The following is a 14,382-nucleotide window of genomic DNA, read 5'->3' as shown; positions in this document are numbered from 1 at the left end:
TGGAGGGCTGCGCGTTGTGAGGGTGAGAGGTGGGAGTGTGGTAGGGGGATAGACAGGCTGAGGCGGTTAATGTCCTGGTGCGGGCAGAAGTGGTGGCAAACACGGCAGTGGGGGGGTGGAAGTCATTGAGTATGTGACATCAGCGATGATGTGAAGGGCGGAAGTGATGTCACGTGTGGTGCATGAGGAATTGTGAGGGGCAGAAGTGGCTGTGGAAGCCGCCATGATGGGGGCGGAAGTGATGTCATCAATCAGCGTGGGGATGGTGGCTGCACCAACCGCATGGCTAATGGCGTCCTAGCAGTTCCTAATGGCGTCCTAGCGTCCTGTTTGTTGAGAGTATGAATTCTCCTGAGGATGTAGTACAGAAGGGGTCCTTTGCAATTCTGAGAGAGTGTGGCCCTCAGCTGAGGCAGGGCTGACTGTAGAGAGGTTAGGTGCCGGCGCATTGCTGTGAGCATGGAGTGGAGGATCTTGAAGGAGAACCATTGCTGGTGTTTTTGAATCTAGTCTATACTGTTTGTCCTGTTTTGATCCAAACTCTGCTGGTTTAAAGGTGGTCCGGAGTCTGTGTGGGATGAGTTGGTTATGGAGGCAGGCACTGAGGAAGCAATTGTGGCTGTAGTAGCGAGTCTGTTTCAGGACATGGTTGAAGAGCTTCAGGGCAGAGGAAATGACCTGGGAGTTGCAGTGGGAGAAGGACTTCCTGAGATTCTTGTAGAGAGAGGAGGAAAACTTCTACAAGGCAGGTATCCTTGCAAGAGGATTCGCAGTAGGGTTAAAATCAACTAGATAAAAACAATGACTGTAGATGCTGAAAACCAGATTCTGGATTAGTGGTGCTGGAAAAGCACAGCAGTTCAGGCAGCATTCGAGGAGCAGTAAAATCGACGTTTCGGGCAAAAGCCCTTCATCAGGAATAAAGGCAGAGTGCCTGAACGGTGGAGAAATAAATGAGAGGAAGGTGGGGGTGGGGAGAAAGTAGCACAGAGTACAATAGGTGAGTGGGGGAGGGGATGAAGGTGATAGGTCAGGGAGGAGGGTGGAATGGATAGGTGAGAAAGAAGATAGGCAGGTAGGACAAGTCATGGAGACAGTGCTGAGCTGGAAGTTTGGGACTGGAGTGAGGTGGGGGAAGGGGAGGTGAGGAAACTGTTGAAGTCCACATTGATGCCCTGGGGTTGACCCAGCACCGATCTTTGTGGGACACCAATGGTCACAGGCCTCCAGTCTGAAAAGCAATCCTCCACCACTATTCCGTCTTCTAACCAAATAGCAATTTCTCCCTGTATTCCATGAGACCTAACCTTGCTTATCAGTCTCCAATGGGGAACCTTGTCGAACACCTTACTGAGGTCCATATAAATCACATCCACCGCTCTGCCCTCATCAGTCCTCTTTGCTACTTCTTCAAAAAACTCAATCAAGTTAGTGAGACACAATTTCCCACACACAGCCATGTTGACTATCCCTAGTCAGTCTTTGCCTTTCCAAATACATGTAACTCCTGTCCCTCAGGATTCCCTCCAACAACTTGCCCATCATCAATGTCAGGCTGAGCAGTCTGTAATATCTCCCCCCAATCAATTTTTGAAAGCTCTTGCCTAATACTGTCGAAATTTTCCTTCCTCCAATTCAGAACTTCAACTTTTAGAACTGGACTATCCTTTTCCATCACGATTTTAAAACTAAAAGAATGATGGTCCCTGGCCCCAAGGTGCTCCCACACTGACACCTCAGTAACCTCCCCTGCTTAATTTCCCCAAGAGTAGGTCAGGTTTTGCACTTTCTCTTATACACACTTAACAAATTCCTCTCCATCCAAGCCCTGAATACTATGGCAGTCCTTGACAATGTTTTGAATGTTAAAATCCCTACTATGACCAGCCTATTATTCTCAAAGATAACAGATCTCTTTACAAATTTGTTTCTCAATTTCCAGCTGACTGTTCGGGGCTCTTTAATACAATCCCAATAAGGTGATCATCCCTTTCTTATTTCTCAGTTCCACTCAAGTAACTTCCTGGACATATTCCCAGGCATATGGCCCTGAATGTATTCACAGGAATATGCAAAATAGATGAATTAGTTTATACAGTTGTGGAACAATATTCAATGAGAAACTGTGTCAGGTTCAGTCCCCATCTGTGCTAACTTGGTGTTTCTGTTAGTGGAATTAAAATCAGTCAGAATTCATGCTCCAGATTGCTATGGCTGGGAAATTCTGCTGGAGGTTTGTATAAAGATTGGATTTGTTTTCCAATGTTAATCTAGCCTTCATATTCATTGCTGAGGATCATACACAAATATTAACCACTCATAGAGTCTGAAACCTGTGAAATCATATGGCAACATGCAGTCAAGAGAAGAAACTCAGTGAGTGTGAGAGAAAAATAAGTGAAACATGAAGTAATGATCTGTGTAGCACCTGTACTGCTTGATTTAATTTTTTAAAAACTGAGGTCTGTTAAACTGATGCCAGTTTTGCAAGCACTAATCACTTTCAACACCTCCAACAGATAGACAGCAAGCACACAACAATTGTGAGTTGGAAGTACACTGTCCACAATACTGTTACAGTTTTAAAGAAAACATGCAGTGCTCAGAAGTGATGGAATAGTAGTAAGGTCATAACTAGTAATCCAGAACTCCGGGTCACTGTTCTGGGTTCGCATCTCACCAATGGGTAAGATGATAAAATTTGAATTCAGTCAGAAGTAAAAGACTGGGAGAAAGTGTCAATTGTTGTAAAAACCCATCTGGTTCACCTTAGGGAAGGAAACCTCCTGTCTTTACTCGGTCTGGCCCATATGTCACTCCAGAACCAGAGCAATGTGGGTGACAATGAGCTGCCTTCTGGGGATTTGGGGATAGCCAACAAAGAAATGAAAGAAAGGCCCAAAGTCCCCATTTTGACTTGATGCAGTTGGTGACTGCTTCACGCAGATAAATAATATTTTATAGAGTCATAAAGTTATATAGTACAGAAACAGTTTTAAAATATACTTACCTCTAAGGTGGAACCTGGCCAGCAGCCACACTCTCTTAACATACCTTTTGTTTACAACCTTCCAAAGATTTTTCTGGAACAGTGGTGGCGAAAGGGTATTTGAATATTTTTAAGGCAGTGGCTGATGGGTTCCAGATGAGCAAGTGCTGAAAGCTTGTCAGAGTTGGCGGAACATAGGGTGATCAGATCAGCTATAAACCTACAGAATAAGGGCCAAGTGGCGCATCCTGTTCTTAATTCATTTGGCTGTATGATTTGTAGTTGCTAGTTCTACCAGAGATATAGCCATTCAGAATTTCTGCTGACCTGTTTACTCTCACTTTGACATGTCCAGGATTAGGAATCTGAAGATCAGGGTTAGGTGACGTGCCTTTAATTGTATCAATGAAATGCATATCCTCTGGACCTGTTGGAATTTCTGAGCAATGCTTTACTGTTGTGTTGGCAGAGGAAGGTTAGGTCTTTGGGGAATCTGAAGTTGGACAAACATCTTCAAAACTTCTTGGTTACTGATCTTTCTGTATCCAATCAATAGCATTTTGCCCTTGAAATCCACACCATGGGCCGTATGTCAGGTCCATTGTTTTGTGAAGATGTACTCACTGCAGTTGTACAGCAGACAGAACGGACAGAATTCCTGAGATAACACACTATCCCACTCCTCCCATTGCAAAATGCAAATCAGAATGGACACTGTAAATTTTTTCTTCAGAGCCATAACAGAACAGAATCCGTTCCAGATATAATTCCTGCCCCACAGATCACAGCGCACTCCATTTCTGCCCTTATTGATTTCTAAGGCCAATATATTAGCAATGAAACAATGATTTATCATGTATGTTTGCTGTCGCATATTTTGAAGATTGCAGAACTGTATTAAAAAACTAGATAGCAGTAGGAATACCTCTTGCTTTGTATGAGTTATTTGTATTGGTTTGATGTGCTCACAACATGAATTTATGACTGCATGCAGTTAGATAATACATGCAATTTGAAGTTATATCTAACTGTCAGTCTATGCATTACTGGTATGAAGTGTAATTTTTAAAATATATTCAGCACAGCAATATTCCTATTTTCCTCATTGATGGCCTTAAAGGACTATATTTTCCACTGGCTGTCAGGGTGCCAGAAATCTAGGGAAAAACTACATTGTGATGTCTCCAATACATCTGTGCCCCCACAGGTACAGACTAGAACCAGCATTCACTGCACACTTCAAAGAGGTAGAGAGTCAATTTAGCTAATTGAGAATCCATTTTGAAATGGTGTTAGTATTTCCCCATTGTTAAAGTGACATCTCTCTCCATAAAAATACAACTCAGTAAAGGTTAACTATAATCAGGAGACCAACTCATCAATAGAACTGAAAAATCCATTCCCCTAATGATGGGGTCACAGGCATAAAAGGCTGCAACCGCATTCATCACAATTCTAGTGGACAGGTTTCCTCTCCACTCTGGTTAGCCCTGCTGGCTTCGGGCTTCTTTATTCATCGCATCTCTGCACATAACCTGGAGGTGCCCTCGAATTTACCTGTCTGCTTCCTGCTGGGGCCATTGGCCTACGACATGTCCAGACCCTTTGTTTGGGTTTTCACCCTCAGAACCTGTCTGCCATTCTTAATTATGTAGGTGCCTCCCAGAAAATTGCAGAGTGAGTGGGTCTGATGGCAGTTTCCCAATGGTCACTGGAAAATTCAACCTGGTACTACTTAATATTTGATATCTCATTACTTCAGACACATTATATAAAAGTACTGCATGTCTACATGATTTATTTATATCAACATTTCAGATTTGAGTGGACGTACCTACATCCCAAAGCTACAAGGTAAGTTGCCTACAAATGTATTTTATGGGCAAAGTACGAATAAAATGTGCTTTATATTGTGTTAAATAGACCCAGGCCTTTATAAAATTGTCAACTTTTAGAAATCTTTGTCAATAGAAACCAATGCTGATAGTTCATCCAAATCTACTGTTCCATTTTCAAGGACGCCAAAGTTGCTGACAGAATTTTACTCGTTCAATTTAAGAGTAAATGTTGTAAGGTCATACATGCTTCATTACTCTTCCAGATAAACAAAATCATAAAATACAATATAACTAAAGCTTCACTTGGACTCACTCATTCAGATCAAATGAGTAGCCCTGGTAATGAATTAAATTGTAAGGAATAACACACCTAATATTATAAAACAGCTGTCCTCCATTTCACTATAATGACTGTCAAAGGTAATCGCTAATAATAATTTTCATACACATGCATGGTCTATCTATTGCACTTTGCATGTTCTGAATGTAAGTTTGCTCACTGAGCTGCAAGGTTCATTTTCAGACGTTTCATCACCATACTAGGTAACATCTTCATTTAGCCTCCGGATGAGTATTCCTGCTTTCTATTTATATGTTTGGATTTCTTTTGCTTGATGTCATTTCCTGTGGTTATGTCATTTCCTATGATGGTGTCATTTCCTGTTCTTTTTCTCAGGAGGTGGTAAATGGGGTCCAAATCAATGTATTTGTTGATAGAGTTCTGATGGAAATGTCATGCTTCTAGGAATTCTCGTGCGTGTCTCTGTTTGGCTTGTCCTAGAATGGATGTGTTGTCCCAGTCGAAGTGGCATCCTTCTTTATCTGAATGTAAGGATACTAGTGAGAGAGGGTCATTTCTTTTTCCTCTCTCATTAGTCTGGAGGCTCACTGAAAATGCTACCTAGTATGGTGATGAAACGTCTGAAAATTAACCTTTCACCTCAGCGAGCAAACCTACACCCAGAACCTCAACCTGACCTACAAATCTCCTCAAAACTCACTAACTTTGCATGTCTGTAACATTTCACTTATAGCACATTGCCCTCATCAATTTTGCCAAGTTATTTAAAAAAAGAAAGTTTCAAAAACTTTTCAAGTAATGGTAATATTGAGTATTTTTTCAACTTCAGAATTCATTTGAGACTAAGTTTTTAAAACATCAGAATCTTCATGCTAATGGCTTATTTTTGTTCATACATTTAAGTTTCACAATAATCTAAAGTTATTCACTTTTGCTTCGGTGGCAAAGTTTTTCTCAATTTATTTTTAACAGGGTGCCTGTTACAACACCAAAGCAATCATATTTCAAAAAGTATTGCTAGTGACTAACAGAAGCATGCGCTTGTGGACTGCTATGTGTTTGAGAAATTGGAAGAAAACCATGTCAGTCATAAACTTTCGGCTGTTTTAGTTGAGGTGACTCTTACCATATGTTTGTTCATCCAACCTGCTATCTCCTATGTGGCCCAGTGGCACATTGATAATGCTCATATGAAGTGTGCCGATAGGTTTGATTAGATTAAAGATATCTAAATATAGATGGTTGTCATCTTGAATTATTATTCAGTTCACCTTTTTCAATATGTTTGAGTGTCAGCAAAATTGGCAGAGAAATAAATTTGAATCCACGAGAATCAAATCATTAATGTCTAAGAAGAAAAATGAGGTTTTGTAGAATTCACTCCAGATTTTTACCAAAGTATTGAACCGTATAGAATAGTAAATGACTACTTGACCAATCATGACTGTGTCATGTCTTTGGAAAAAAGCTATCCATTTAATCCCATCCTTGTGTTTTCCTGTACATTTTCAAATGTAAATGTGTATTATTGTTTCTCTAAAAAGTTATTATAGATTCAGCTATCCCCACTGTTGAGGTTTGGGATATTCCACATCCTAATTGGTGTTTCTACAAATATATAAGAGCTCTGTGTCACAGTCGTAGTGTCCCTACTTCTGGCAGACACATCATAATGTATAGCTTCTGCTTCCTTTAAGATTTTAAAGCTTTTTTTTGCCCTAATCTTATCAACAGTAAATCAGTCACTTTCTCCATCTTTCCCAAAACCACGACTGCCTTGCAATTCCATTTTTTCCTTTTGTTAAGATGTAGGTTAATTGGATTTTCTGTAAGCATTTTTTTTTCTTTCCACAGGATACCAAATTGGAAATGGAACAATACTTAACATTGTAATAGCATTGGTGGTAACCGTGGTTATTGTTTTGGGTGCTGTTGGGTTCTGGTATCTTTGGAAGAAGAATCAACCTCCTTTCAGATTTTCAGGGAATGCATATTACAGACAAACTACCCCTGAAGGTACTGATTGTGATGGAAATGTTCTTATTGCTGCATTTGAAAGGAATAGTGAAGCTAACTAAGTGAATCCATACACCTACAGTACAAGAAAGACATTTTGGCTTAAGATTTTAAATGATGGATTTAAATGTTGACCTGCGATTCAACAATTAATACTCATTTAAACATAGGTTTAATCATTGTCATACAATGTGGACACTATTTTCTGCACATTGTGCATTCTCTATAAGGATTTTGCACTTATCCATTTTTCTAGATTAAGTAGCAGGTTTTGATTGAAGAGCTTGTTCTATTTACATAAAGTGCACACACATTTCATTTTATTATGTATTGGAAACAGAATTGTATCCTAGTGTTCTAAATTTAATAATTTGACCAGTGCACATATCCATTCAGTTGATATTGTGTGTTTATGCAGTTTGCTGAAGTTGAAGAAAAGGCAGAGACATTATACATTCTCATGGGAGGCTGTGTTTCAGAGAACTCTAGGCCAAATTATGCAGGATATGTTTGCCTTTCACTGGTTTACTGTAATGTCTGGTTCAAGGGTTGTGTTGTGTTTTACTGGTTTAAGTAAATTAACCTACAGGGTCAATTAATCCTGAAACAGATAGGAGGGTCTTGTCTTGCCCTTTGTGGGAACAGCAATTCCCTCCATTCCCATCCCCTTTAAGGGAAACCAGCAGTGAGCTATCCCTGAACCATGGGGCCACCCTTTGTCTGCCCTGCTGACATTTCATTGGTGACAGCAACTTATTCCTCTGCACTGGAACGAATGCTGCAGATACAGGAGATAAAAGCTTTGGGCCAGGGTGATGAGCAGTCTGGGTCTTGAAACCGAGAATCTGTGTCTTTCAGGTTAACATTGTTGGTCTGTGGCAGAAAGAGGTGTGCAACAATGCATAAACTTTTAAGCTAATACAGGCAATCTCCTATCTTTTGAAGTTAAGATAGCTGCGTTCCTGTGCACAGATCCCATGCTGTTTCTTGTGAATTGGCTTGCTGTCCTATGAACCTATTTGGCAGGCTGTTTACCCCCAAACACCAAATGCATGCATTTCTGAATCTGAAACCATGACATACACTGTTGGTGCAAAGCTCTGCTCATGGTGTGCACCAACTTTTGCATCTTTGACTTGAATTATCATTCTGCTTTGCACCATTGCAACATAGGAACATGATTTGGTCTTTCTGGCCTTTAATATCATCAACTCAATTCTCCTCATTTTGTTGAATGAATAAAGGCATCATTTCTAACTTTTTGTTGAATGGATAGGAAAGAAATGTGCAGGATAACCTCTGGGTTGTGTCACAGGAGATCATTTTGAGGACTGGATCTTGTTTATATATACCCTCTCTCTTTTTGGCCAATACCTTCTACTGAGTGACCATCCGTAGCCAGCAGAACATTAAAAATGGCATTGGTGTTCCTCTTATATAAAGGGATAAAAATTTAAATGTTGACATGAGATTCAATCCCATGCTAATACAGTAGCAGAAAAACAGACATCAAGCACAAATCAACTACTTTGATTACATAAGAACGAGAATGCGGTATTTACTGTATCCGCTGCTCCCGAAGCGGTCTCCTCTACATTGGGGAGACAGGACGCCTACTAGTAGAACACTTCAGAGAACATTTCTGGGACACCTGCACCAACCAACCCCAGCACCCAATGGTTGAACATTTCAACTCCCCCTCCCACTCCAGCAAGGACATGCAGGCCCTGGGCTTCCTCCATCACCACTCCCTAACCACCCGATGCCTGGAGGAAGAACACCTCATCTTCTGCCTCAGGATCATCCAACCCCATGGCACCAATGTGGATTTCATCAGTTTCCTCATTTCCCCTGCCCCCCCCCCCCACCTTATCCCAGTTCAAACCTTCCATCTCAGCACTGCCCTCATGACCTGTCCCACCTGTGCATCTTCTTTCCCACCTATCTGCTCTACCCTCCCCTCCGGCCTATTACCATTCCCCCCACCTCCATCCACCTATTACACTCTCAACTACCTCCCCCCAGCCCCACCCCGCTCTCATTTATCTCTCCACCCGCAGGCTCCCAGCCTCATTCCTGATGAAGGGCTTTTGCCCGAAACATTGATTTTCCTGCTCCTCAGATGCTGCCTGACCTGCTGTGCTTTTTCAACTCCACACTCTTGACTCTAATCTCCAGCATCGGCAGTCTTCACTTTCGACAGTGAAGCAATTCAACCCGTCTAGCCTGCAAGTTGCATGCTTATGGCTGATCTCATCTTAGCCTCAACTCCACTCTCCTGCCCAGTTCCCATAACCCTTCAACTCTTTACTAATTAAAAATCTGTCTATCTCCTCCTCAAATTTACTCAGTATCCCAGCATCCATCACACTCTGGAGGAATGAATTCCATAGATTTAAGACACTTTTAAATCTGCTGCCCCTTATCCTGAAACTAACCTCTTGTTCTGGATTACTCCATCCTCTCTACATCGAATTTGTCAATTCCCTTTAGCATCTTGCTGACCTCAATTTGCTCTCCTTTCATTTTTCTAAACTTCAGAGAGTTTAGGACTAATCTGCTCAATCTCACTGCATAAAGCAAACCCCTCATCTCTGGAATGAATCTAGTGAACCGTCTCTGAACTGCCTCGAATAAACCTCCTCAGGTGAGGGGATCAAAATTGTATATCATACTCCGGGTTCAGTCTCACTAACAGCTTGTACAGCTGCAACAACAATTCCCTGCTTTTATATTCTGTTTCTTTAGACATAAATGCCAAAATTCCATTTGTCTTCCTTATTACCTGATGTATCTGTATACTAGTTTCTGTGATACATTCTGCGATCTGTCTGTACAGAAGCACTCTGAGGTTTCTCCATTTAGATAATAAGTTATCTTTCTGTTCCTCTGACCAAAGTAGATAACCTTGCACTCATCTACATTAAACTTCATCTGCCAAATTTTGGCCCATTCACTCATTCACCTAACCTATCATTGCTGCAACACAGCACCAAGGATCTAGGTTCATTTCTAATCTCAGGCGACTGTGTGAAGTTTTCACATTCTTGGAGGCTGGGGGGTGACCTTATAGAGGAATTATGAGGGGCATGGATAGGATAATTAGACAAAGTCTTTTCCCTGGGGTCGGGGAGTTCAGAACTAGAGGACATAGGTTTAGGGTGAGAGGGAAAGATATAAAAGAGACCTAAGGGGCAACTTTTTCATGCAGAGGGTGGTACGTGTGTGGAATGAGCTGCCAGAGAATGTGGTGGAGGCTGGTACAATTGCAACATTTAAGAGGCATTTAGATGTGTATATGAATAGGAAGGGTTTGGAGGGATATGGGCCGGGTGCTGGCAGGTGGGACTAGATTGGGTTGGGATATCTGGTCGGCATGGACGTGTTGGACTGAAGGATCTGTTTCCATGTTGTACATTTCTATGACTCTAAGTAAGATAAAAGTGCTACAATATGCATATGAATTAGTACAAAGGGCAGTACTTAATGAAGGCAAACAGGAATCATGTCTGCCCACTGGATAGCGGACAGTGAGTCCCTTATTACCTCTTCTGGGAAACGTCCACCAAATTAAGTAGCAATCAGGCAGCCGAGCACCAATAAGCGTCTAGTTGGTCCAAGGACTTCAGGAGTTTCCTCCTCAGAGGCTTTCAACTGTCCATTTCATGGCTATTGTGGAGACATAGGCTGCTGCCAATAATGACCTGACTCAAAGGCAAGGATAACTGAGCAACCCAGACTACAGTGAGTAATAGTAGGGTAGGAACAATTGGGGTGGGGCAGATCCCGTAAGGATTGCCTCTCTGTTTCACTAGATTAGAGTGGTGCTGGAAAAGCACAGCAGGTCAGGCAGCACCACTGTAATGTAGACTCTGATTTCCAGCATCTGCAGTCCTCACTTTTTCCTCTCTGTTTCACTATATTGTTGTTGTCGCTAAATAAATTTGCTGGTTAAACTCTTTGTCTAGGAATTTGAGAAGCAACTCTATCACTTGACCCTGTTCCTACATTCTAATAGGTCATGGTTGATCTATACTCCAATGCCATTTATCTGCTTATGTACAAAATCCCTTGTTACCCTTGTCTAACAAATAGTTATAAATCTCAGTCTTGAAAATTTCTGTTGACTCAAACCATTCCGTCTTAGAAGGAGTTCCAGATTAGCAATGCTCTTCTTTTGAGGGGTATAGGGACCTAACTTATTTCACTCTTAATTTCTCTAGTTCTAAAGTTTATAATTATGGATTCCTATATTAAAGCATATGCAGGTGGACAATCCATTATCCGAAATGCTTGGGACCAGCTGTTCTTCGGAATTCGGAATTTTTCGGTTTTCAGAAAAAGTGACAGTTTAATGGTGAAATTTTTTAAAATCTTATGGGAGGAGCAGGTTTCTAAGTAGGAACAGGCTGTCGGTGCTTGGTCACGCCCCCCCCCCCAACCCCCCCAGTCTCATCTGAGTGACACATGTTGAGTGGGTGTCGACTTGGGATAACTGTTTGCACACCAAACAACCTTGTTAATGAGAAAAAAACTTTAAGATTTCAGAGCTTTTCGGTTTTTGGATGTTTGGATAAAGGATCTTCTACCTGTAGTTTCATAGCACCAACCAAACTGAATTTCTTTATAATATTATCCACGTCCTCTTCAGCCTTCTAAAATCAAGGGAAAACAAAGATTAGGCAATCTGCCCTTTAATCCTTTAAACCTTGATAAAGTTCTAATAAACCTGCACTAAAAATCTCAATGATATTATACCTTTAATCAAATGCAGAGACCTGAAATAAATGCAGTACTCCAGATGGGTTCTGTCCACAATTCCATACAATGAAGCATCACTCCTCATGTACAATTTTCAGACTCCCTTGAAATAAACATCAATTATCCATTCAACTGTATTTTTAGCAAAGGATGAACAAAGATATTAGTGGAAAAATCCATGCACAGTTCTATTTGAGAGTGGCATGCTGGTTGAGTGGTTAGCACAACAGTCTCACAGCGCCAGGGACTTGGGTTCGTTTCCAGCCTTGGGCAACTGTCTGTGTGAAGTTTACACATTCACCCTGTGACTGCATGGGTTTCCTCCAGGTGCTGCAATTTCCTCCCACAGTCCGAAGATGTGCAGGTTGGGTGGATTGGCCATGCTAAATTTCCCATTGTGTCCAGGAATGTGCAGGCTAGATGGTTCAGCTATGGGAAATGTAAGATTACAGGGACAAGGTAGATGAGTGGGTCCGGGTGGGATGCTCTTCAGAGGGTTGGTGCAGACTCGATGGGCTAAATGGCCTGATTCCACGCTGTAGGCGTTCTATGATTTTATAATTCGACGAACGCTGCCTCAGCCATGCAAATAGCAAGCAAAAATGGTGACTGCACCGATATAATTGATTTGCACTACACAAAAAAATTTCGGTCCTAGTCTGTGTGGTGAAGTCAACTGAGAAATAGTTTGTTTAGGCGACTGAGCTTGCCAATTGAGTATTAACAGGCACCATAACAGATGAACAGTAAAATGACAACACATGCCATGAAACATTATAGCCTGATTTTATGTAATGTTCCTGTTTTTGTGATTGTTGTATTGTACAAATTCTAAAAGTTCAGTTTTATTGCTCTTTTCCATATATGCAAAGTATTTAGTCTCAATCGTATACTAGTAACTAAAGAAAATTTACAGTTACTAGCGGTTCTACTAAGAAGTGGGGGACCAAAATATGTAACGAATTATTCAATTAAATGATAATTCCAAATTAAAGCTAGTTTTATTATTTTTCTATTGTTAGCATGTTAATTGTTTCCTCAAATGTTGTGTTATAATTTTGTTCAGTTACATTGGTTTATATCCATTCATCAGTCATTATCTTAATACTATCACCTTTCCAATTTTTGTGCAGTGAATATGTGATAAAAACTTGGGACAAGGTAAAACTTTTTTTAATGTTCTTCTGTTACTCACCAAGAGTTGTTAATGAACTTTTCAAATGAGCACTGTTAGCTAATGTTAATTTGATTACATTTGAACTTGCACCTATTTGAAAAAAATGACTATGCATTTCTACCATGCACACATATCTTGTTACTCTACTCTTGTGTGTGGAAAGAAAAAAATTTCAATTTGAGTTTGTGATATGATTGTATGTAATAGATGGTAAAAATAATTCTGGCAAACGTATTATGTTTCTCTGCAATTTTTTTAAAACACTCTTCCTGTTTTTATATTGGTTTCTTTGGGATCGATCGGTTCCATGTTATCATTGACAGCATCGTGGTTTAGTTTTCAAGAGAACCACTTGGCTTCTGACCACCTTTTTCAAAACTTGCAGTTTTTTAAGTTATTTAGTGTTGATTTTGATATCACTTGCAAGTTCCTTTCAATGTCCCCTTTTTGTAGCTCTTGATAAGCTGTTTTGAAAGCAGTTTCTGTTCTTTGCATGTTTCCCATTCACATGGAACAACATCAAAAATGTTTATGCACAATGTGATGATAAGATTTGAAATGCAAATTTAGACAGGGTAGTTGATTTAGATTCAAAAGGGTACATCAGCCTTCAAAAGGGAATTGGACTCGCACCTTTAAGAGAAACAATGGCAAGAATATTGGATAAAAGCAAAGAAGTGGAACTAATTATAGAGATGACACAAATTTGATATTGTTGTCTTTCTGAATTATTCTGTTATCAGGGTGAGGGCAATAAAATTTTGTTTTAAAATGTAGACTTACCAAAGATTGTTTGAGCATTTTAAGATGGCTAAAAAAAAAGTAACTTTATCCAGGTTGAATGCTATTTAAGCGTATAAAAGGATGAGAACTCTATGGTATAAATCCAAATTGCCGAAGTAATAAATCTTTCTAGAAAGTCAATGCTTGCTGTAAAATATTACTAGTTAAGTAGTCGTTCTTCAAGGGGAAGTTTGAAAAGTTCATAAGTTGAATGCCCCATACAATATAGACCAGTGCAGCACAGTACAGGCCCTTCAGCCCACGATGTCATGCCGAGCATTTATCTTAATCTAAGATTAACCTAACCTACACACCCTTCAATTTATTGCCATCCATGTGCTTGTCCAGCAGTCACTTAAATGTCCCTAATGCCTCCGACTCTACTACTACCGCTGACAGTGCATTCCATGCACCCACCACCCTTTGCATAAAGAACCTACCTCTGACATCTCCCCTATACCTTCCTCCAATCACCTGAAAATTATGACCCCTCATAACAGCCATTTCTGCCCTGTGG

At 40.6% G+C, this 14,382-nt stretch overlaps 1 protein-coding gene across 2 annotated transcripts in view; it reads left to right on the top strand.

Annotated features, from left to right (window-relative positions):
- The window catches only part of pla2r1 (phospholipase A2 receptor 1), a 162,452-nt gene extending 149,136 nt beyond the window's left edge, over positions 1–13,316 (top strand). Inside the window, exons 29-30 of one of the 2 annotated variants that reach the window (XM_043693844.2) lie at positions 4,808–4,843; positions 6,983–13,316. In XM_043693844.2, the coding sequence (XP_043549779.2) occupies positions 4,808–4,843; positions 6,983–7,206 (260 nt within the window). In that variant the 3' untranslated portion in view covers positions 7,207–13,316. The remainder of the gene's footprint in view (positions 1–4,807; positions 4,844–6,982) is intronic. The other variant, XM_087989096.1, reaches the window with a different exon arrangement.
- Positions 13,317–14,382: the final 1,066 nt, after the last annotated feature.

The sequence above is a fragment of the Chiloscyllium plagiosum genome, unplaced genomic scaffold (genome assembly GCF_037043375.1).
Source record: "Chiloscyllium plagiosum isolate Xiang-an unplaced genomic scaffold, Cpla_swu_hap1 HiC_scaffold_7, whole genome shotgun sequence".
Lineage (NCBI taxonomy): Eukaryota > Metazoa > Chordata > Chondrichthyes > Orectolobiformes > Hemiscylliidae > Chiloscyllium > Chiloscyllium plagiosum.
This window is presented reverse-complemented; position numbering and strand designations above follow the sequence as displayed.